The 22,991-nt window shown below is 46.0% G+C and overlaps 1 protein-coding gene across 1 annotated transcript in view; it reads left to right on the top strand.

Annotated features, from left to right (window-relative positions):
- Dock2 (dedicator of cytokinesis 2) overlaps window positions 1-22,991 on the top strand; it is a 413,359-nt gene that overhangs the window by 353,441 nt on the left and 36,927 nt on the right. The window contains exons 33-37 of the mRNA XM_057774274.1: window positions 264-412; window positions 11,035-11,120; window positions 16,477-16,633; window positions 18,271-18,311; window positions 22,375-22,465. Of these exons, the coding sequence (XP_057630257.1) occupies window positions 264-412; window positions 11,035-11,120; window positions 16,477-16,633; window positions 18,271-18,311; window positions 22,375-22,465 (524 nt within the window). The remainder of the gene's footprint in view (window positions 1-263; window positions 413-11,034; window positions 11,121-16,476; window positions 16,634-18,270; window positions 18,312-22,374; window positions 22,466-22,991) is intronic.

Genomic DNA, 22,991 nt, shown 5'->3' with positions numbered 1-22,991 from the left:
CTTATCTGTGCCCTAGCTATCAGCCTTCATACGCTATTGGCCTTCACAAAGGGGGCTCGTTTGGGATGATGCGTGTTCCTCTCTTGGCAAGCCAGCCTATACATAATGTTCAAAGCTGCCTGGCTTCTGGTAAACAGCTACAGAAGAGTTAAGTCCTGTTTTGACTTTCCTCCTCCTTTCTTCCTTTCCCCAGCTTCCAGGAGCAGGACCTGTCTGTCCATCATGGAACTGTCTCATGTGCCCCTGTCCCTCTTCTTTTGCAGGCCAGAACAAAATCTGCTTCATCCCTGGCATGGTGGGACCTATATTAGAGATGACACTTATCCCTGAGGCTGAGCTCAGGAAAGCCACCATCCCAATCTTCTTCGACATGATGCTGTGTGAATATCAAAGGACTGGGGCTTTCAAAAAGGTAAAAAAGAGAAAGAAATCAAAGCTGGAAATTCACGCCAGCATCCCTAACTCTCGGCCCATTTTCCCATAATGATACCCTCGTTCCATCTGCCTGTGCATCATTCGGAGGCTTCAGTAGGACAGGGACCTTATTCGTGTGCCCAGAATGAGCTGGCAGATCACATTTGGTCAATTCTCTCACAGTCTCTGCCTGAGGCCAAGATGGAAATACACTCTTTTGCTCTGTTCTTGTTCCATCCCATTCTCAAGATGTGGGAATCTTACTCCCAGACCCAGCGACTACCTAAATGTACATCTTAGGTACCGCTCCCGTCATATCACGCTCGTTTCCAACCTTGTCTGGCACTTCATTTTCCTGAATGACTTTGAAAATCAGTATTATCTAGAGGGAAAAAAAATCCTATTAGCCAAGTGTCACACTCAGCCTGGACTTCCAAGTGGACAACAAACGGAGTTAGAGGCCTGTCACTCAAGAGGCATCTGTGTGTGCATCATGTCCTCAAGGTTTCCTTCAGCATGTCAGCCGGAATTCACATAAAATGCAAGAATTCTCAGTCAAGTATTTTCCAGTGAATGGGGTGGGGGTGTTATCAAGGCCAAATCGACCTAGAAGTTTGGGCAGGAGTAGAAATGGCCCGTGCCAGGTGCCTGAAGCATTTAGTCACTTCCTTGTTTAGGCAGGTTGCTGCCGAAGCCACTGGAGGCGGCCTGAGTACTTCCCTTACGTTTTGATGACCCCCATGAGCGCCACCCTCTCATCTAGTTGGAGCTCTGTGTTCTGCACCTTACCAGCATTTCTGCCTCTTCCTTCAAGCCCTGTCTTGCCTCCAAAGAATCCTGCTTGAAAGACTTCTGTAAGAGACAAATTCCAAACTCCCTTTCCTGGGGGTCCTTAGATGAACCATATTTCTTTTTTTCATCTGAAAGGTTTTTTTAAAAATTATTTTTATTTTTTATTGAGCGATATATTTTTCTCTGTTCTCCTCCCTTTCTCCCCCTCCCCTTCTACTCTCTTCCATGGCCCCCATGCTGCCAATTTACTCAGGAAATCTTGTCTTTTTCTCCTTCCCAAGTAGATGAGATCAACGTATGTGTCTCTTGGGGTCCTCTTTGTTGTCTAGGTTGGGGATTGTGAATTGTAGGCTGGTTTTTCTTTGTTTTATGTCTAAAAGCCATTTATGATACTTGTATATATGATATTTGTCTTTCTGGGTCTGTGTTACCTCATTCATTATGATGTTTTCTAGATCCATCCATTTGCCCACAAATTTCAAGATGTCATTTTTTTTTTCTGCTGTGTAGTACTCCATTGTGTAAATGTACCACATTTTTCTTATCCATTCTTCGGTTGAGGGGCATTTAGGTTGTTTCCAGGTTCTGGCTATGGCAAATAATGCTGCTATGAACATAGCTGAGCACATGTCCTTGTGGTATGATTGAGCATCCTTTGGGTATATACCCCAAAGTGGTATTGTTGGGTCTTGAGGTAGATTGTTTCCTAATTTTTTGAGAAATCAGCATACTGACATCCTGTGCCATCTAGCACTCCCACCAGAAATGGAGGAGTGTTCCCTTTACCCCACATCCTTTCCAGCATAAATTGTCATCTGCGTTTTTGATCTTGGCCATTCTTACAGATGTAAGATGGAATCTCAGAGTTGTTTTGATTTGCATTTCTCTGATGACTAAGGATGTTGAACATTTCCTTAAGCGTCTTTCAGCCATTTTAGATTCCTCTGTTGAGAGTTCTCTGTTTATGTCTGTACCCCATTTTTTTAAAAAGATTTATTTATTTATTTATTTATTTATTATGTATACAGCATTCTGCCTCCATGTATGTCCACACGCCAGAAGAGGGTACCAGATCTCCTTACAAATGGTTGTGAGCCACCATGTGGGTGCTGGGAATTGAACTCAGGACCTCTGGAAGAGCAACCAGTGCTCTTTAACCACTGAGCCATCTCTCCAGCCCCCCCCCCCATTTTTATTGGATTATATGTTCTTTTGGTGTCCAATTTCTTGAGTTCTTTGTATATTTTGGAGATCAGACCTCTGTCTGATGTGGGGTTAGTGATGATCTTTTCCCATTCTGTAGGCTGTTGTTTTGTCTTGTTGACCGTGTCCTTTGCTTTACAGAAGCCTCTCAGTTTCAGGAGGTCCCATTTATTAATTGTTTCTCTCCGTGTCTGTGCTGCTGGGGTTATTTTTAGGAAGTGGTCACCTGTGCCAATGAGAGATGAACCATATTTCTGTCACCCTTCCCTGGCTCATTGTTTCTCAGGTTCCCGTCAATCAGTCCATCAGCCTGCCAACTGGTGCTTCAGCTCCACGCCCTCATCCCCACCCTCACTCTGGCTGGCTGTTGAGCTTGCCAGCCATTCCCTCCATTCTAGACTCCACTTACCCTACTCTCCAGCCATCTCCATAGCTACCCTGGGTGACTTTGCCCTGCAAGGTGTTCTTTATGTATTTCTTCTGCCTGCTCCTTCACTACTTCATTCTAAACTTTGACTGGTCCTCAAGGACGTGTCCCAAGTGTCATGTCCTTCAAGAGATCTTTGTTTCCCTGCTTGTCATTTTGTGTATTGAGGCATTGACTATTGTTTCCTGCCTGTGGTTATTTCTTTGTAAGTTGTGGGCTCTCTCTCAACCTTACCTAATCAGAATAGTAGTGATGGCCAGAACATTAACTAGTGTTCACGGTGTGGCAAACATGGTCTACACCCTTGTTTCATTCATGTAGTCTCTTCTTCCCTTTGAGATTGGTAACACCAATGCCCATCTTACAGAAATCAGAGAATTGAACTTTTACTGGTAGCTGGTGTCTCAGCTGGATGTGTCCAAGTTCTTACTAATTTAACCAAGGAATTGAAATATGGACACACAGAGATGGCCAAGGAGCAGAGAAACAATTCCACAGCAAATGAATAATGCAGATCAGATACACTGTCAAGAGTGACTGCAGGTCACAGCAGTGAAAGAGTACCAGGGCATGGCATGACTCATGTTTGGGGCTTCCCCTCATAGGGGCTAGACTAAGGAGGGCCTGATTACTAAGGTGCCCTGTTACTAAAGTTTGGATGTTTTTCTATTTTGATTGACAGATTAGAGTTATATTTTTCTCATCTGCCCCTCCTTTCCTGTGAAACATCTGAGTTTAATCATACTCATTTCTAATTATGAATAGATGTAAAATGGTGAATAGGAATCGTTCCCTCAAAGTTCACTTGTAGAACAGTTTGTCTCCCGTGCAGGCAGCTCAAACCAGTCTAGTCTGGATGAAGCCCCTTCCTTCCTACCAAGGTACTGTTGAGGATATATTTGAAAGGAAACTATCTACAAAAGGGATGTTAGGAACAGAGAAGCATTGCATTTTTCAGTGTGGAGTGTGTATGCACGTTAGTGTAGGTAGAAGTCCTAGATTGCTAGGTACATTGTTAGGAGGGGTGTGTGTGTATGGTACATGCAAGTGGAGATCTTAGGTTTATGCACATAGCCCACACCAAGTGGAGTCCCAAGCTGCTAAGCTATTCCCTATGCTTACCTACCCCAGAAAGCACACATCTAGACTACAGCAAGGCAGAGCTTACAATGCACAGGTCAACATTATTCCCAAACCCATGCTCTGCCCATTGAATATCCACCCACCAGTATTTTCTAATAAACACAAGCTAAAGGAATGAAAGCCAGTCTCAAGGGCAGTTCTTCCTCTAGAGCATTCCATGGAACACCGGTCTAACAATATCCTCCAAGGACAAATGTTGCCAGTGAAAGGCTGTGGGGGGCACCACTGTGCATTGTAACCCTCTTGGAGATTCCTGGTGCACACCAACCAAGAGCTGACTCATTGCAAGATTAACAGGGCCTGCTTGATTTCTCAAGTTTACTCACGCAAGACATATCTATTGTGCCCGTCATTCTTTCGAATCCAGCTCTGGAAAGAGTGATTCCTTAAGGGCTAGGGGACTAGTTTGCTGCTATGGTACCTTCATAAGTAGATACTCTGAATGTCCCTTGGGAATACCCGTAGCTCCCAGTTGCCAGAAGGACAAGTTTCCCCTTTATAGTTAGCCTGAGCAGAAATCAGGCAGGGGAGTGCAGATGGAGAAAAGAATTCTACTTTATCCTTTGGACTGGAGCAACCTGGAGACAAGAGCCCAGAGTGAGTATCCGAAGACAATTTAGGATCAACTGCCATTTAAGGAAGATGGGTCTATGAAGCATGGGGACACCTGAAGGCACATGACATTACAGGAAAAGCCATCCTGCTTCCCTTCAGGGCGGTACCTCCCACCAGCTAACACCTTGGAAGAGGTCCTGCACATGGGTGTACAGAAGAAACATCCCTGTACCTAATGGCATTCAGTGTGCTAAACAAGATCTGGTGGCTGTCTGATTGAGACCTCATTGTAAGCATAGTTCCCAATTGCTTCTCCTTGCTGCTCCCTTATCAAAAGAGACAGGACAATCAGACTGACTAATGGGGCAGGTGCCCTTGTGCAAACTATCAGGAATGTTTGATGGGGACTCAGCTGGGAGAGGAACTGGCCCAGGTGCATGGCTTTGGGCTCAGAGCGACTGACTGTGGGAAGCTGTCCTCTGCAAAGGAGACAGGCAAGACCCTGGTGAGCCCTCAAGCAGCCATGATAGCCCCCTAAAAAAAAAAAGTAGAATCCAGATTGGGATTTAGAATGTAGGAGATCTCCAGTGTAAACCAGCCTAAGAGCATCGTTGCCAAACAAGAGGAGAGAACCTCCTTCCCCTCTTAGAGAACCAGCTTTCCCAGAGCAGCTAGGAGAACAGAGATGAAAAGGAAACTGACCTGGGCCTCTGTTACCATTCATAGCAGGCTTTCTGGTCTAGAACGACTTGCCTAGTCCTTCTGTGGGTTCTTCCTTTGCTTAATTGCCTGAAGAGGTCCTAGATAGCTCAGGCCTAGGCTTCAGGAAAGGCTATGTTGCTTCTCGGGGCCATGGTTCATCTACAGAGACCAAAATTGGCTCAAGGGTATTATAATAGGCTTGACTCTGGAGTGCGTAGCATGATAGACTCTGAGTGGCTCAGTTGGCTGGGGATTAGGAGAGAGCAAAGCCCAGGGGAAGTCTCTCTCTCTCTCTCTCTCTCTCTCTCTCTCTCTCTCTCTCTCTCTCCTCTGTAATTCCCTGGCCACCTCAAGGTCAGATTGTCCTGTCTCCTGCTCTAGCCCAAATCTCATAAGCAAACTGATAAGTACAATTGATGTTCTCTTCATAAGGGCATCCTTCCTTTCCCGATCATTTCAGGACTCTGTCATTGTCTAGGATGGGATGCTCCCTCCCTGGTATATTCTGTGACTCTTTTGGTGGGGAAGAAATGTGAATAAGAGGGGCCCTGGATTGGTCCCACCATGGCAAGAGGTGCCTGCCATTCCCCTGTGGGAGGAAAACTTGTGTCCTGACAGTGAGGTGCAGTCCTAACATGCACCCAGTGTGGAGATTTGTTAGTAAGCCTTCTCCACACTATACCAGAAGTGTCTACAGGCCAAAGCTGGTCCCTCTGCCCAGAACCCCCAGCACCTACACTAAATGCAGATGTCAAGTCCTCCATCCAACCACATTTCTTGAAAACGGCCTCAAGCATAGGGAAAGGCATTCCAGTGAACAGTGAAAATTTAAAAATAACCTTATTTTTGCAATATAGTCAAAGGCAAGACAGCAAGGAAGCATCAAATAGACAATTCTAAAAGTTAGGGAATGCCAATCATTGTTGAAGTGATGCCCTGTGGTCAAAAGACTGGCTACCTTTCAGATCACTTCTCTGTGGAAAAAAGAAAACAAAGACTCCCTGGGTAACTGTGGAAGGAAGGTGGGACCCTGGGCTAGAAAGTCTGGAGCGGCCATCTAAGGAGATTACAGAATGAGACTATGTCCCGGCTGGCTGAGTACTAAGCCCCTAACAAGCAGGAGATACTCTAGATTCCAGAATCCTGCTAGGAAGAAGAACATAGCCTTTTGTAACAGTACCTAGCACCGTGCTTGTACACAGTAGGAGCTCAGCCATTGCTGAATGAATTAGCAGATCAAGAGGCCAGTTCCACAGGTTCTACTGAGACTGAGCCCTGGCATGGAGTAGGCATGGTGATTTCAATGGTTTGGATTATGAGTGTAGCAAAGATCAACTCATGCATGTGTTCTGAACACTCCTGTGTTTGGCAGCTGGTGAGACCCACTACCTGGAAGCTGAGCTAGTCTGGGTCTCTCCAGTTCTGTCTCCTGATCTGTATGATGGGTATTATACCATTGCAGGTTGCCAGCTGAGCTCTTGGGGGGATGTATGGGGTCAGTTAGAGACCAGATCAAGAAAGGCTACCCTGGTTCCCACAGGCCACCCTTGTCACATGGCATCATCACCTCCAATTTTCTGTTAATCCTACCTCTACCCACCAACCAGCATTTTGTTAACAAAGGAGTCCAAGGGCTGATGGACAGCTTCATCTTTGTTATCCCTCTGCCACGCAGACTTGTAACGCCCTGACCTCATTAAAGTGAGAACCAAAAACATGAGAAAGCACTCTTGGTCCCAGAACTTCCTGTTAGAGGGACAGGGTTCCTATCAGAAAAAAAGTCTATCAAACACGATTATAAACAGCTGGGATACTGGACAGCAGCTAGGAGGGGCAGCAGAAGTGGAAAGTCTGGAAACCTAAAAGAGAGGGTCCTTTCTGGATGTTTGGGGTTCACACCTTTGGAGGAGACAGACTACATCCTACTTGCCACATAATGGCAGCATTGGTGGCAAGACCTGTTCAGTGACATGGCAGAGTATGTCTGGGGAGGGTCGTAGCCCTGGGTCTAACCTAGACAAAGTTCAGCCAACCCAATACAAAGGGCTTTTGTTTCTGAGTCCTCATTTATAAAGTAGGGCCACTATCCATCCTGCTGCTGCTGTAAGGATTGCATGAGATTACAATGTCAGTGGCCAGGACGTGTCCATGCTAGTCACTGTGAACACTTCCTGAGCATCCATTGTACCCCAAGCACCAGACTTGGCCTTGCATACATGTAGCTTCTTAACATTACTACCAAGAAGCAAGTGCTGTTTCAAACCTGCATTTGATGGAGAAAAAAGATGACATCAGAACGATCATTTATCCATAGTTGCGTGGCCAGGGAAAATATCAAAGCACAGCTCAAGCAGTTCTTCCGATGCCAAAGCCCATGGCCATAGTCAACCCCGAACATGGCGTAGGATATGTCTGTCAGAGACCTTAACTCTTCCTACCCACCCCGGAAGGCTCAGGAGCTGTGTGCCATCTCTGGCTCTGCCCCCTCCCTAGTACCCTGCAATTTCCCTCCCGACAGGCTCTTTTGTGACCCTGAGACAAGTGCTTATTTACCCCCATCCACTGCTCCTCTCCAAAGAGCCATTCATCTCACCGAGAGGAATGGTGCCAGCATCTCCCAGAGAACCACTCAGACAACAATGACAAAAACGCCGTGTTTCTCGCCCAGAGCCACTTTCCAGTAGCAGTCAGCTGCAATAACAGCAACATTACCGGCAATCACAGAGTGTGCGCTCTCGGTGCATGGGAGCTCATACATGGCTGTCATGCTTTAGGCGTAAACCTCCTCTACTCCTTACGGCACGACAATACCATGGATGCCGCAGCGATGCTTTTTGTGTTGACAAGGGGTTGATAAACTACAGCCGCCCCAGCACCTGTTTTGGAAATACAGCTTTACGGGAGTTGCCATGCCGTGAGTTTCTGTGCTGTCTGCGACTGCTTTTGCACAATGGAGCTGAGCGGTTGTGACAGAGAGATTCTTAGGTTGACTCTGCCATGAGCATGCAAGTATAGTACCTTAGCGTGGGGGAGGGGGGGACAGCAGACAGACCAAGGCACAGTTCCATGTCCTTTTCTACCAGCATCCTGCCTTGGGGACATTTATCCATTGATCCATTGCAGAAAATGTCTGCCAGCTCATTGTATAGCTTAGTTAACGGAGACCTACAAAGATCCTCTAGTTCTTCAATATGGCAGGTGATTGAAAGAAGGATCCAAAATCTATATTCATTATTGCTGCACCGCTACTGCCACAGCACCCCGTGGAAACAACATTGGGAAGATTTATTTTGGCTCATGGTTTTAGACAGTTTCTGTCCATCATGGGAGGGCACGCACAGCCCAAGCTGGGGTTTTACAGAGGCTGTTTACATCACAGTAGGCAAGGAAGAAGAACATGACAGGAACCAAGGCCTGTGCCACCCTCAAAGGCTAAGCTCACACCTAGTGAACTACTCCGGCAGGCTCTGCCCACCTCCCGTGAGGTTCTGCTGCCTCCAAAACAGCGCCACCTGCTGGGAACCAAGCATTCAATGCCTAAGCCTGCAGGGGATTGAAGGTTCAGTGGTCCCAGGCAGAGACTGCCTTTATACTTATCATCTTTGGGTTTATTTCTTTATGTTCTTAATACAGAAAACATCTCTAAGTAGCACATCCATCCCCAGCTCCTGACGTTGGGAAATAATCAATACAGACAAAATGCTTACCAAGATGTATCCAAAAGGGGCAGGATTCCTTTGCAGACCACCCCCCTCCAGACCGTTCCCACCATGTCTCCTCCCTTCCTCCTTTCCCTCTTTTCCTCCTTTCCTTTATAAAGAGAGGAATGGGAAGGCTCCGGGTAAGGCTAAATCACGGAACTGCCTGTCTGGATGCTTTCTTTTCCCACCCTTCCTCCCTGAAGTCCCTGCCCTAGCAAGATTCTGCAACCGACCTCCGCAGCTTTGCTCAACCAGTGCCCCATGGGGACTGCCCTTCCCTTCATATTGCTCACAACCCTACCCCATCGTCCTAGGCCCCTCTTATCTCTTTCAGAAAGCCTTCTTCAGACACTGGCGGTTTACAGAAAACCCCTTTGTGCTTGTGCTAGACCAGGATGAGATTTCTAGGCCTTTCTGTTGACTCCTGGCACCCTGAGCAGGGCAACAATGGCATCATATGAATTGTCATTCAAGGGATTATTTTATCCCCTCAAGATTTTGACTCAATAGATCCCATCCTTTACGCATAGGAAATAGCTACTCTAAGGGCTCCCAGCATTCATCTGAGGCCTGACACAGCCCTGCTCATCTGGAATGATAAGTGACACTTCCTGGAGTCTGTGCCAGGCCAGGCATGGCTGATCTTCATGCATTATTACATCCAAAGGCGACGTTTGACCTCCAGGTCTCATGGGGTATTATGAGGAGTGTGTGAAGAGGCTGTACTAGAAGCCAAGTAGCCCAGATGCCTCTGTTGATCTCAAAGGCCTTTGCCAAGGTCCCCTTTCCTCTCTACAGGTGCCAAGTTCATCCATAGCAGTAAGTGGGAGGAGAGGTGGGCTGCACGCTTGAATGCATTCTTCAGAATACGTATCAAGACACTGCAAACTGTTTTGAGTTACAGTCTTGTAGAAGAGACGCAGTAGGATGCGTCAAAACAGTATATTGAATAAGCCATGATCCCCACTGAGCAAAATGCTTCTTGACATGGGCACTAGGGTAAAAACATTCTCTGATTTCAATGTGACAAGATTTGTAAAAGACCTGGAAGGATACTTAATTTCTGGCAACTCACCTGATCTCTGCCTTTTGCTACTGTTAGCAGTCTTGACTCCCTGAGAACTTGAGATCTGCTATTTGTTTTATATCTTATTATTTGCATTTTCTAGCAATCTTTTCACTGCAGGCAATAAAACTCCTGATTATATATACATATATGTATGTATGTGTGTATATATATATATATACATACATATATATATATCACTCATTCTCTCTGTGTGTATGTGTGTGTGTAAACATGCTCAGACATATCAACATATAAAAAGAAAGGCTTCCAGGGACCCAGAGTGGCATCTCGACCCCTCCTCTCTGCTTCCTTCCACGGAGTGATTCCAAGCAGAATCACAGAATCATTATTGTCACCATTAGCCGCCTCAGGCTTACAACATTCCCTTTCCATTTTGCATACCAAGATTGTTATTGCTAAGAGTTCCAACAGAGTCTCAGTTTAGATTCACAGGGTCAACTTGAGTCTTTATGACTCCTGGGACATTGAGTGTTGGAATTTGCTGATTCTGAGCTAGGCCTGCATCCTGGTGTCCATATTTGGCATGAAAGAGGTATCCCCAGCCTGCTTGAGCCCCGTGGACTGATATTAGGTCTGGTGTGATCCCCAGACTATAGAGAAGGAGTACAGGGTAGAAATAATAGCTATCCGTGACCATGTGCCATTGATGCAGCACCTTGCGACCTGCCTCTGTATGAGCTTGGGATTCCCTTTCCCTCTCTTTCGTCTTCCTGCCAGACTTCTATTTACCCTTGGAAAGCAAGCTCAAATGTAACAGTATATGAGAAGCATTTACCCTCTCTCCTTCCCACATCCCCGTCTTCAAGCCCTCAACCCGGGACCTTCCCTGCCACCCTCTGAACACTCACAGAATGAGTATAATCTTCTTTAGTTTTGAATCCACGGGTCCAGGCACCAGGAATGGGTGATAATAGTTACTCCCTAGAGTTGTGGTCCCCTAATGAATCAACCAATTCTGCACATGGCCCCCTAATGCTGTTATTGTTGATCTTCATCCACTTTTTCAGTTTGAAAATGAAATCATCCTCAAGCTGGACCATGAGGTTGAAGGAGGCCGGGGTGATGAGCAATACATGCAGCTGCTGGAGTCCATGTAAGTTCCGGCTGGAGGACCAGAAGCCTGTGAAGGGTTGGCCAAGGGTGGAGGGCTCTGGCTACAGCATCTTGGGAAGCTTGTCCTCCTGGGGAGACTCTCCCAGCATCTCATGGTGCTGAAGTAACTATTTTTTTGAGGAAACTTCACATTTCCCAGGAAGTAGCCCTGCGTTGCTATTGATGGGATGGGCTGGATAAAAAGAAATATGGTTGTGTTGGAAAGAGAAAAGAATCTGCCGGTGTGAAGACCGCCTCTTTAGATCTGAAGTGTGGAGGAATTACTGCCATTTTTCCTTTTCTGTTTTTTGACAGATTTGATAGTGAGCAGCTTACATTGTGTGTATCTGTGGTCAGGTTTACTGTCTTGTATCCACATTTCACTGGGTGACCTCCTATTCTCAGGGAAAAAAGCATTGTCATGGTCAGAGTGTGCCAGGAGTGAACCTTGCGAGACTTAGTGTCCATGCCGGAGCAGGCACCGGACCCTGCAAGACTTAGTGTCCAAGCCTGGAGCAGCAGGTACTGCACAGGAGACAACATTCAACATGACTAGACTTGAAGTTAAGATATTTTTGTTTTGCTTGCAGAAATGTTAAGCTATAATTCACATACCATGCCGTCTACCCAAAGTGCACTGCTCACTGACTTAGTGTGTTTACTGAGCTGAGCAACCACTATGACAATTAATATAAGAAGATTTTCATTACCCTGAATTCTTCAGGCATACCTGCCTAATATACCTGTGCTTGAATGTAGCAGTCCACTCCCCATTTCTGAGCCCCATGCAGCCATGACCGCTTTCTGACTCTGGATTGGCTGTTACGGATATTTCATGGACTGTGGCCCTTTATGATCCGCTGTTCATCTATTTTTGTCTTTCGATAGGCAGCTGATGGTTATTTAGGCTGTATCTACTTTGTTCTTAGATTGACTCTGCTATGAGCATGTAAGCAGAGTACCTTAGTGTAGAATTACAAGGTCATCAGAATATCAGGATAAAGATGGCTAGCCTTTAGAGGGGACCGCAGATGTGCCAAGGCACAGCTCCATGTCCTTTTCTACCGGCAAGCAGGAGGGCTCTCACACCTCCACGTCCTGTACCACCTGTTAATATCCGTCCTATCAATTATAATCACTCTGGCAAGAGCGTGCTGAAGGCCCTTGTGCTCTGATCTCTATTTCCATAGTGACCGAGGATATTGAGTACTTTTTCTGGGACTTACAATCCACGTGTATCTTTCAGGGGGAGGGGAAACATGGCATTGAATCCTGGTTCCTGCACTTTGCAGCTGCCTGACTCTGGGCAAATGGCACCACCCCTCTGACCTCAGTATCCCCATTTCTAAAGGGGGAACAATACACTCCCGTGGTTACTTTGAAGAGTGAATAATTAGGGAGCATCTGGTACACAGCAGGTACCTGTTTAATGAATGTGCTCCAGTCCCTCGGCCTGGCTCCCAGTTCCTGTCATTGGCTGCCTGGTAATTGCCCTGCCTGAGAGGCCTTCTCTTGAGACATAGGAGAATGGCCAGGCATCCCAATTTCCTGTCCTCTGTGTTCACTGAGGCTCTGGTGTGGCTCTGCTTTTGGCCTTTTTCCTCAATCTGCTTTGAATATTTGCCTTTCATACCTAAGGCAAACAAAAGGCTTTGCTCTGGCCCACCGACATGGTCCCCACCCTGCCCCAATCTCCATGGTCAGAGCCAAGCAGCAGGAGCATTGGAGCCCCCTGGAAACGTGGTCTCAGCTGGCCCTGGCTCTGTCTCATGCTTCACCCTATATTGCAAACCTGACCTACTAGGCGGGAGTTGGGAGAACCGTTGGAGAATATCTGACTCTCCGGGGGCAGAAATAGGTGCTTATTTTAAAGTTCTGAGAGAAAAAAATCTAAATATTGACCAGAAGCTGCGTGTGTATGTGTGCGTTCACGCGCACATACACACAAGCACACATACACACACACACATGCACACACGCACACCTACACACGTTGCTCTGGCTATTACCATTTCTTTAAGTGGAAGGAGCCCCCATGGCAGGCTTCAGACTACCAGCAGGGTTCGCAAAAGCCTTTCTGAGTGATTCTTTATCAAAAGAGTCCTTGGCAGTCAGGGAAATTAAAGGCAGTTCATTATTTTCCTCCTGAGATGGAGGTGTGAATGATTTTCATACAAAATGTATCAGGCCAAACCCCATAGTCAGGGCCTCCTCAGATTGGCCAAGGATCCTGGGCCCTGCTCCTTCTTCTGTCCTCCCTGAGACTCAGTTTCTCTACCTGTAAATTAGAGGTAAATATAGCTCGCCCCTTACATGTTTTGCGAGGGGGGGGCCACGGGTCTGCAGGGTGCTTCTCATGCTTGCTTTTCTTTCTTGACTTCTTTTGGTTTTGTTATTGGCATGGTTACGGTGTCTAGTGGGATAACACAGTGGATAAAGCTGCTGTTGTTGCTAGTGCCCAAGTGGAAAGTAATGTAGTCCTTGGAAGCCCTGAGGCTGCTCATTTTTCTCCAGTGTGGTCACCTCAGTTCCCGTGGCCCTTCCTTCTAGTCTATTGTTCAGGGCCTGAGCTGGTTTAGAACCTCTCCCGACAGATCCAGTCTTCCGGTACAGCTTAGAAGTTAGATGGTACTCTTGTGACTAGAACAGGGCTTCCTGTCCAATGCCAGCTATAGCTTCGAATCAAGTGACAAAGCTCAGACATGGAGAGAGGAGAGGCTGAGTCCTAGTCCTCACATGCCTTTGTACACAGGTACTACAGGCTTAGAGTCCACAGTCTTCCCTGCCCTCAGAGCCTTCCTCCTGCATTGGGTGGAATAATGAGTCTCCTCCCTCTAGAGGTCTTCTACGCTAACTGTTTTAGTTCCCAAGGCCTTCACCTGCAAACCCACAGTTTGTAGAACTATACAGGTTGGATGAGTAACGGTTAGGCGGAATAGTGATATCTAACCACTGAGCTCACCGATCCCCTACAGTATGAGCAGCCTTCCTGCCTCACCCCCCAAAAACCAAAGACACCAAGACATTCAAGATAAATTTTTTAAACCCTTGGGTCTACAGAGTAGCCCAAGACCCTACAGCATTGGAAATTAGGTAACAGGGTCTCAGACCCCAGCCCAGAGTACTGAGTCAGACTCAGATAGAAGAGGGCTCGGATGTTGTCCTTCCAGGCTGGAGTATGCAGAGACGATTCTAGAAGTGGTTCCCCAATGCTGGCTAAACACTAGAGTGCCCTGGAGAGCCGAAGAACAAAACATTGCTGCCCGGGCCTTCAGAGGTTCCAAAGATTTGACTTCAGCGGGACAGGGCTTTGCGAAAGTTGCCCCTAGATATTCTAGCATGGTGCAGGGCTGAGAACTCTTGCTTCGTGCCCTTTGCCTGGAATCCCACACCCAAATGCTGGACGGAGCCTGACTGAATTGTCACCAGGGTGGAGAGCAGAGCTGGAAGTGGCTGTCTCAGAGAAGTAGGTACAGATGCAGCTGAACCAGACAGCTGTAAATCCCGGGCTGTTTGCATTGCTGGTTGAGAGCCGGGAACAAGTGCTTTGCCCAGGAGAAGATGGATAGGCCTGATCCCAGCTGCAGTTGGAGATGTCATCTCTTTGCAGAGTGGCATGGTTTCTGGAATGAAATGACCCTCTGAAGTACTTGTTTTGCTTTATATTTTTTGTATGTTTGTTTGTTTTTATTTTTCTTTTCTCCTGGGATCTCTTGGGAACTTGCACTGGCCAGAGGAAAATGACTAACAAACCTGGCAGACACCCGAGAACAGACCGCAGTGCCTGTGGGGAAATCTCTTCCTAAACCCAACAGTGATTGGCTTAATTCCTAAGGCCACCACCTAAACTTCCAGCTGTCCTTCGAGCCTTCCTCTGTCTCCATTTCCTCTTCTGTAACTGGGGAGGAAGAATTTCTAGTTGTTGAAATTCCCGTGAGACTTTCTCAAGGGATCGCGGCACATGTGATTAAGAGTAACTGTCCCAGCCCCAAGTTCAGTTTGTTCCTCTGTCACCCCGACTTGCAGGGGTGGGCACAGTACTCTGCAGATTTGCTGTCACTCTCTACACCACACCATGCCTAGGACAGTATTTAGCAGCTGATAAGTGCTTTAGGGATGGCACAGGTAAACATTTTATATTGATTATGCGAAGATTTTTTTTTCCAGCCAACACTCCTCTACTTAAATAGAAAACAAAGCATTTCCCTGTCTTTACCTAGGTCCCTGACCAGAAGGGATCACAACTCAGTGGCTGGTGTGCATCCTTCCTGACATCTTGTAGGTTCACACACATAGTATTGGATGATTGAGACAGGGATGCTAGAGTCAGGCTATTGATATTTACCAACTGTGTGATGTTGAGCAGGCTAGGTACCTTGCCATCCCTTGGTAGCCCTGTGCATAAGTATCCGGTCTCATTGGATCAGGATGACGCTTTAGAGGAGTTTGTCGTTTTATGATGCTAAGAGCAGCACTGGGGACATGGTCACTTCTGAAACAATTAAATAAAGAGAAATAAACTTGTTTGGATAGTTACACATCTCGTTTAGATGTGTATTTTATAGTATTTTTTATGTCAGTACCGATTTATTCCCTAAGACTTTTTAATGACTTCATGGAACCGTATTGTATGAAAATACCTCAGTTTACTTAACCATCTTCTGGCTGATGGACACTTCTGACGGCTCCAGCTATTTCACTCTCTGATACAGTTTCAAAACCCTATAAGTATATTCTGGCATAGTTCTGGAAATGTTTCTGTAGTACAGACAGACTCCTAAAGGGCAGACCCTGTGAAGTAGAGTTGTTGAATCAGAGGATATATACATATAAAGTATTCCTAGAAATTCTTGTTGTGAAATCACTACCCAAGATAGTCACCCTGCCATACTCCTAGTGTGAATTCACTACCCAAGATAGTCACCCTGCCATACTCCTAGTGTGAATCCACTACCCAAGATAGTCACCCTGCCATACTCCTAGTGTGAATCCACTACCCAAGATAGTCACCCTGCCATACTCCTAGTGTGAATCCACTACCCAAGATAGTCACCCTGCCATACTCCTAGTGTGAATCCACTACCCAAGATAGTCACCCTGCGATTCCCCTAGTGTGGGTGTAAATGTAACCATCCCACACCCACACACAATTGGCCGCATAAGAATTTATTTTATTTTTATTTTTTCCCATTCTTATCGTAAAGGAATATTTGTTGTGCTGTATGGATGGATTAGTTTTGGGGTGAAGAAACTATGCCAACCTTGAGCTTGAGTTCACTGGCCACTTGTGTAGTGTTGCATTTGACAACAACCACACAGCTTGCGAGCATGCGCTCAGCACCCCTCTGTCCCCACAGCCTGATGGAGTGCACCGCGGAGCATCCGACCATTGCCAAGTCGGTGGAGAACTTCGTGAGCTTGGTCAAAGGGTTGCTGGAGAAGCTGCTGGATTACCGGGGAGTGATGACAGATGAGAGCAAAGACAACCGCATGAGCTGCACAGTGAACCTGCTGGTGAGTGTCTGCCGGGTCCCCGTGGACCAAGCTGGATCCGTCTCCTACTGCGGGCTAAGCTTGGGTCTTACTTCTGCTCCTGGAAGAGAAGCAGGGCTAACTGCTGTGGAACCCAGACAAAGGCAGTTAAAATCCCAGCTCAGCATCTGTGCTGTGGCTTGAGGTTTTCTGTGCCTTAGTTTCATTATATTTGAAGCGGAAGGTACACAGATCTCCTTAAGGACTTCTATCCCACAGAAGGAAGATAGCATTACAGCTAGGGCATTTTACGTGTGCCACCTGCCACTCCCGAAGCTCTGAAAACGCAAACCCAGCCCCTCCAGCTCCGTTGGGTGGCCCCTCCCTAGTCAATGTGAACTCTTTTGTAACAGCTTAGATATTGCCATTGATTTTTCAGAATGCCAAAGGGACTTTAAAAGTCCTGACTACAGCAGAAAGGAATTCAATGCTAATAACTCGGCCAGGCCCGATTTACATAAAGAGCTGAGGAGAAGGGGTTTTCCAGTTTCTCTCTAAGGGAGGTCAGGAGATGGTTGAAGAAATTGCTTGTCATCAGCCAAGCCAGGATGTGTGTCCGGGACAGGGATCTTCAAACAGAACTGCTGCTATCAGGAGAGGTCATGCAGATGGAAACTGGCTGCACGGGCCTGGGACAACCTGGGACAAGTCACCTGCTCTTCCCTAGGCCTCAAGAGCACATGGATGCTCACATCCCACAAGAGGCTGTTAGGTTGGCTCAAAATCTGTAAGGACTTGTTTTCAATTGGCACAAGACTAGGACTTCCATTGGCAGAGCCCAGGGCAACTACCAGTCTAAAGAACCGCTAACTGGGAAGACGGCTCAGCAGTTAAGAGCACTTGTTGCTCTTCCAGAAGACCAGCCATGTCAGGCTGTACACACTGCCTGTAACGTCAGCTCTATGGGGTCTGACACCCTCTTATGGATCCTATGGGCCCTGACTCACTTGTGATATACACTCACACAGACACATAGGTTAAAACAAATAAACAGCTCCTGAGAACCAGGCTTGGTGGAGTATACCTGTAATCCCAGGAGCCTAACGTGGGAAGATGATACACTGGAGACCAGCTTGGAGCTCCATCGTGAGACCACCTAAAAAAACAAAAACAACAAAAGGAAAATTTTAAACAAAAAAAATAGCATCTAAGCTGGCACTGGGGTATCGTCTCCTGGACACTGTCAAGTTTAAGTGCTTTAGCTATGAAATCGCATAACTCCAGAAGGTTCTGTGCCGTCAGAATTAGGGTAGGCTCTCGAGTGTCTGCATTTAAGCCAGGCTGCCCTTTAAAGCAGACTGTCCCGGTCTTGGCAGCCTGCCGCTCAGCCCAGCAAACAGCTCACTGCATCCCCTAGTATGTGATGACTGAGACACTTGTTCTGTCCCTTTACAGTCAGGGAAGTGACTTGCAGAGCCAAGCCTCCCAATGAGGCTGTTGGGTGCATTCAGCAAAGTGAACTTCTTGTTCCCGCGGGTGGGTTCCCAGATGGTAAACAGCCATCTTTTTCTCATCCCCATTATCATATGCTCTTTCTCCACAGCCCTACAAAGTAAAGCACTCAATACTGTCTTTTGTTTTTTTTGTTTTGTTTTGTTTTTTCCTCTCTCTCCAACTAGAATTTCTACAAAGATAACAACCGGGAGGAGATGTATATAAGGTAAATTTGTTATCATAAACCTCAGCCTGTGAACCTCTCTGCTTGGTATCCATTGCTGCGCCTGCTGTCTCTGATGCAGTATTTAAACTCGGCTTCTTAGCACCTGGCTCTTGGTGTTCTGATTTCTCTCAATTTCCCAAGATTTGGTGGCACCGTCTGTTCTATGGTCATCCCCTCAAAACTGCCTGGAGCGCTCAGCCTGCCTGGTGTCCTCCTCTGTGCATGTTCCTTACCATGTCATGTGAGCTGGGTACTCATCTGCTTCTCTCATGGGACAGCATGGGAAATCCTCCTTAGTTCAGGCACTTGGTGAGCCCTTGGCTAGTTTGCTTTGAAGGGAAGAAACATGGGTGGTGAGATGGTTCCGCAGGTAAAGGTGCTTGCTTCCAAGTCCTTGAAGACCCGAGGCCATCCCTGGGACTTACACAGGGGAAACAGAGAACTGGTTCTCTCAGGTTGTACTGTGACCTTCACACATGGGCTGTGACACATGTCCATCCTTCTGCACACATACCATACACATGTCCACACACATGTGCTGTGACACATGTACACCATTCTGCATACATACCTTACACATGTACACCCTTCTACACACATACCATACACATGTCTATACACATGTGCTGGGACACATGTACACCCTTCTACATACATTGTGTATACATGTACACACACAAAGTAGATGCGGTAGGAAAAAATAAATGAATGGAAGGGAGAAAAATACCACATGACGTAATGTTCCCTTCCTTCTAGGCGTTTATTAGATATTTAATTTTATCATGAGAAGCTTTTCTGACGTCATCAGCCTGGAGCAAAAATACTACTTTGTCAATTTTCTCAGAATCTCATTTTTTTTGTGTAAAGAATCTATATTGCTGTTATTTTTTGCCCATTATAAAAATAACACAGATTTTTTATCAAAACAAAACCCTCATAAAACATAGTCTAGCAAAATAAAACATAAAGTAAGTTTCTAAAATATATACATATTTTCAGACTTTTGTGCTTATACATACAACTAATACTGTGAATGTGCTGTTTCTGCATAGAGTTATATTGCTAATAATTTATTCCTTGTTTTTTTACCTGACAAGATATATTTCAGCATCATTTGTAATGAAACCATAAAATTCCCTTTCTAGAATATGCTGTCATTTACATAGCCAATCCTGTATTGTTGAACAGTTCCATGGTTTCTAACATTTTTCTATAATAAATAGCAACAAAGGGTTCTTGGCCACCGGCCTCTCTGTTCCTTCCTGCGTGTCCACAGCCCCAGCATGTTCTGTCAAAAGCTGAGCCCGTACGTCTAAACTCACTCTGCTCTTAGCACCACAGCTTGGTTCTTATTTTATTTCTTTTAGGTTCTTACTCACTTTAGTCTGGTTGGGCTGAGGAAAAAAAAAATCACTCCACAGGCTTCCCTGAGCTTTGTAACACATGAAGCTTTGGGGTCTGCAGGGCCAGAGCAGCCTTTTGGGATGGCGCACTCCAGTCATTGTTATGGTTCTTCTCTGTTTAATGAAAAAAAAAAAAAAAAAAGTTCTGCCTTCTGCTCTGAGCATGAGATGGAAGACTAGGCTACATGCCTTGTACAGACTTTCCTTTCTCTGAATTCTTCCCCCTTTTTTCCTTTCCACTTCAGAAGAACAGATGGTAAGTCCCAGACCCCCACAGGCTCAGGGATTGGGGCCCGTGTTAATCTAGGAAAGACGCCATATTGCCTACTCCAGGCATTGCAGAGAGACAACGGATGTTCTGGAAACCTGCTCTGTTTGGCAGGTATAGTATTTAAACACTTTTAATTGGTTGCCAACATTTATAAATCTAGAGAACTTATAAAAATCAGCAGCTCTTTTTCCTGAAAAGCTCAGAGGGTACAACGTTGTACCCTCATTCTTTCCGACAGTTGTCATCTCGTGGGGTGGTGGTGGCCGTTTGAGGTGTAGCTGTGGCTGTGTGAGTCTCTGTTCCCTAGGGTACCCCAGTCCAGTATGCAGAGGCATCTGACTCAGTAGCCATGGCGGGCTCATTAAAACATCTTCTTGGGGCTGAATAGCAAATGGCTAAGCCCTTGAGTTAGCAAAGGAGAGGAAAGGGGAAGTCTTGGTTCAGGAGTTGCAATAGCAGGAGAAAGTCTCCTTGGGATACTTTCCTAGAGGGTGTTGAGCCCAGACATCAAGGCAGTCTAATGAGTGGTCAGTCAGGAAGCAATAAGATAGGATAGAGCCATGTATGCAGAATAGGTGTTTCCAAAGTCCAAACTCTATGTGGAGGCCATGCGTAATTTCCCTGGTGACTGCTATCAGCAGAGCATCATGGATTGGGGAAGAGAGTGAAAAGACCATTGCTGTGGATGTGAATAGACCATTTCTCTCTCTTTCTCTCTCCCTCTGTTCTAACACAGGCCTCAGTTTTTTCATCTTAATATCAATGCTAGCAGGATAAGTTGAATCTTTCTACCAAGGCTGCCTCCCCACTTACCTTCTAACTCAGCTCAATTGTCTAGATAGAAAACTTTCAGAAAGTACCGTATGTTAGTCAGTGTGCATCACTGTGGCAGAACCTCTGAGAAAATGAACTTGCAATAAAGTTTTAATTTGACTTTCTGGTTCAGAATCTTTAGTCCATTGTTAGTTGGTATTGTTGAGTCTGAAATTGCATTTTACTGCCTGCCATAGCAAATGAGGAATCGGGCTGGAGAGATGGCTCAGAGGTTAAGAGCACTGGCTGTTCTTCCAGAGGTCCTGAGTTCAATTCTCAGCAACCACATGGTGGCTCACAACCATCTGTAATGAGATCTGGCGCCCTCTACTGGTGTGCAGGTTTACATGCAAATAGAACACTGCATACATAATAAATCTTTAAAAAGTGATGAAAACCCATGAAGGAAGGAAGGAAGGAAGGAAGGAAGGAAGGAAGGAAGGAAGGAAGGAAGGAAGGAAGGAAGGAAGGAAGGAAGGCAGGCCAGGCGGTGGTGGTCCACACCTTTAATCCCAGCACTCGGGAGGCAGAGGCAGGTGGATCTCTGTGAGTTCGAGGCCAGCCTGGTCTACAAGAGTTAGTTCCAGGACAGGATTCAAAGCTACAGGGAAACCCTGTCTCTAAAAACCAAATAATAATAATAATAATAATAATAATAATAATAATAATAATAATAAATAAATAATTAAAATGAGGACTCAATTATCAACAGTTTATCAGGGCTTCTTTCCTTTGCTCCTGACTCTTACTTCCTTTCCACGGGATTTTCCTCGGTGTTCAGAACTGGAATGTCACTTGCAAAGCGACAGGAGGTGGGAATGCTACTGTGTCCAAAAAGAAGATCCTCTCTGTGGACAGCTCAAGGCTCTCTATCCTTTCCCTTTCCCCTGTCCTTCTCTCTTGTATGCTCTATCAGAGCACTCCAGTGAGAGGACAGGAGAATCCCTTTATGACTGTCATCCTCAGGGACTCTTACAATGATCAAGTCAATACTCAGCTGGCACCCCAGCACTTCCTGGTCTTAGCAAGCGCCTCCTGATAAGCCACTTGTATTTCCTTCCTTTACTTCTATGTCATATCACACTGGCCAGGACTTTCTATATCACATTGAATTCTGTCTGGGATATGCCCTAACTTCAGGCTCTTATATTTTTTTCATCACAATATGGAAATCCCTAATGAACCCATGACATAAAGCTGTCGTGAGGACACGATTATCCAAGGCATTTAAAATACTTAACACAAACCTGAACATCATAGTACACACCTGTAATCCCAGCATGTAGCAGGGTGTCATAGGAGGATCATGAGTTTGAAGCCAGCCTGGCCTACATAGTAAGTTCTAGGCTAGCCTGAGCTACATGCCAAGGTCTTGTTTCAGGATCAAAAGGGAAGAAGTCACTTAGCATAGTACCTGGTGCACATTAAAGGTCCAACAAATCCCGGATGCTATCATGACCTGCCATGTAGAAGGCTGGACTGGAGAACTCCCTGTGCATGAGCCTGTTTGTTTTGTCTCACTCCTTCCTGTCCCTATTAGACATCTAATCACTCAATCTTCCAACTCCCTAAACAGATACCTGTATAAGCTCCGTGATCTTCACCTGGACTGCGACAATTATACAGAGGCTGCCTACACGCTCCTGCTTCACACCTGGCTGCTCAAGGTACTCCCAGGAAGACAGCCGTGCTGAGATCCCCATTGAATATGCACAGTAAATTGAAGAGTTTTTAAACAGAATGAAAGAAAGAAGAACAAGAAGGGAAAAAAAATGTCAAATGAATTTTCCTTTTGTTGGTGCCCCACCAAGCTCCTAACCTGGCAGCACAATTCTCCGTGCTATTTCTCCTGTACAGGAGAGGTGCTGAGTGACCTTTATTTTCAATAATTGCAATAGTCCCCAGGACGTATGTTTTCAGTATTACACAGTATCCAATCTGTTGCCAAGGATAAGCCATTAGCATGCCCACTGAGCTGCTTTCCGTATCTAGAGAATGTTGCTGCAAAAGCAAGAATTTTTCCCTTTAGCTTTTGAAGCACGGGGTCCATGTCTCATTATGGTTTAGAGAAAATCCCTACCATCTCCACACTGTGGAACCACTAGAAAGTCAAAGATGTCCAATTTAGCCCAAATCAGAGTCACTAGACAAATGGAAATTACAGACAGCATCTGTCTGACTGCAGACAGATGG

Source organism: Chionomys nivalis, chromosome 7 (genome assembly GCF_950005125.1).
Source record: "Chionomys nivalis chromosome 7, mChiNiv1.1, whole genome shotgun sequence".
NCBI lineage: Eukaryota > Metazoa > Chordata > Mammalia > Rodentia > Cricetidae > Chionomys > Chionomys nivalis.
This window is presented reverse-complemented; position numbering and strand designations above follow the sequence as displayed.